Here is a 2,092-nt window from a genome sequence, read left to right on the forward strand (position 1 = left end):
AGTGGGTTGGGTATCTTTTGCCGTATAATATATTTAGGGGAAGGTTCCATATCCCCTTTGTCTTTCTTTGTTTTAATATTTTTCAACTATCAAGCTAGATGTTATTTTAATAAAGTGTTATTCAATAAAACAAAAGTTTGAGAACGACTGCATTGATGACTTATTTTAATTTTGATGCGAGTAATACTTATCCATAGTGGATCTGATTATTGATTTCAAACAAGTTAGTTTTGCATGAAATTGACCTCTATTTTCAAGTGACACCCCGAGGAATTCATCGATTCGGTGCGCTATATACATAACTGATATTGATCATCATGCGATAATAGTGTTGCGATCCTAGGTTTTAATTCATTGCCCTTACCTAGACAACTCCTTTTTTCACGGTTGCAATTAAATGGGCAAAGCGAAAATTTAAAAAGTTAAACGCGTTATTATTCGTTCTAGCTATTTAACAAGTTGGCAGCAATCCACTTCTTCATCTCCTTTTCCGGTTCCCTTTTGAGCGACTACTCTTTGGTCTTCCGTTCTCAAGAACTCCAATAAACAATTTGTCGACAAGCTTTCTTCTTCCTCTTGTTTCCTAACCAATTGACAAACGAAGCTCTCTAGAGCTTCCTTCATCCACCAATGTGGACATTTTTCTCTTGCTTCATCAACTGTCATCTGTGTTGATCATGATCAAGTCCAAAATCAAAACAAATCAATTACAAGTTCATACAAAAGTAAAAATTGGTTAAATTATTGGATCAAATACATGATATATGATCAAACATCAACCAAACTTACCCACATTCGTCGACGCATATTTCCTTCCTGCCAAACAACCAATTGTTCTTCAACTAGCATTGAGAACATATAACCCTCATGGAAGACTTCTTGTGTTTTGCTCTTGTATCTCCACATTCCCAATTCACACTAATTCAAATTAACATCAATCAATACCATATAATATAATGGGTGGTGATCAATCTTAGATAATTCCAAATAAATATCTTTACCCATGCCAAAATCAATTTATCTATTTAACTAGAGTGTAATCCTTAGAAAAGATTAAACCTTTCAATTCAATCAATCAATCAATCAAAGTGTGCCTAACAAATTTAAACCCTAACTAACCTTAACATCCCCAACCACGCCAGCTTCCTCAAGTGTCTCTCTCTTTGCAGCCATCTCCATTGATTCATCAATTTCCCAACCTCCCTGAAAATTACCTTAAAATCTCAGAAAAGAAAAACCCTTCCTTTTTCCCAACGTAAGAAAGAAAGAAAAAATTAGAACCTTGGGGAACAACCATGCTTGACCCTTCTGTGAACTTATCAAAAGAACTTCAATCTCATCGGAGATAGACCCACAAAACCCACGCGATTGATTTGATCTCCTGAATCTATAAGGGATACACCTGAACAAAGAACAGAAGAACAAGATGATTAATCGATCCACAAAAATTAAAGGGTCCTTAATAAATTAACAAGATCAATCGATTGATCTTACCCAACAACTTGGCGACAACCGTTACTGTAGCGCTGGAAAGGTCTGTCCTTCAAAGAGACCATGTTCTTGAATTTTTTCCCCCTTTTTTCAAGTGAAATTGCTAAATGACGAACGGCTATAAAAAGAATCTGCTTTTAAAAGTAGACTGTTTATTAAGAATCCATTCGATTTCTCCAACAGATGAAGACTATGAATCGTTCATGAAACTCCAATAATACATGTCGTCTGTTTTATAGCCGTTTTTTTATAAAAGGGACGGTGGAAATTATAATGAAGAGAGAGAAATTTAGGATAAAGAACACAAGCTGCGTGCACGAAGTTACACGCGCGAAGGTTACGTGACCGTTGATAGCCGTTAGCACTAACCCGGCAGCTTCTCAAATTATTAAAGAAAACACTTTGAAGCAAAATAAATAATATTAAAAGAAAACACAAACTTGTATTAAACTAAGAAATTTCTCAATTATTGCGTTTCTGGATTCTTTGATTTGTATATTGAGCAGATGAAAACTAAATATTTTGTCATATATGTACATAATCATTCATTTATTATTAGTTTTTTAATTGAAAAAGTTAACCAATAATAATGAATTTCACC

General features: G+C 34.3%; 1 protein-coding gene across 1 annotated transcript; it reads right to left on the bottom strand.

Moving 5' to 3' along the window:
* Window positions 1-260: 260 nt before the first annotated feature.
* Window positions 261-1,666, bottom strand: LOC124936288 (nudix hydrolase 18, mitochondrial-like). Its single transcript, XM_047476776.1, has 5 exons — window positions 1,495-1,666; window positions 1,282-1,402; window positions 1,120-1,203; window positions 790-918; window positions 261-666 (listed from the first exon to the last, which is right to left on the bottom strand). The coding sequence occupies exons 1-5, from the start codon at window positions 1,554-1,556 to the stop codon at window positions 448-450; spliced, it is 615 nt and encodes a 204-aa protein (XP_047332732.1). The 5' UTR covers window positions 1,557-1,666; the 3' UTR covers window positions 261-447.
* Between the last annotated feature and the right edge of the window lie 426 nt (window positions 1,667-2,092).

This window comes from Impatiens glandulifera, chromosome 4 (genome assembly GCF_907164915.1).
Source record: "Impatiens glandulifera chromosome 4, dImpGla2.1, whole genome shotgun sequence".
Classification (NCBI taxonomy): domain Eukaryota; kingdom Viridiplantae; phylum Streptophyta; class Magnoliopsida; order Ericales; family Balsaminaceae; genus Impatiens; species Impatiens glandulifera.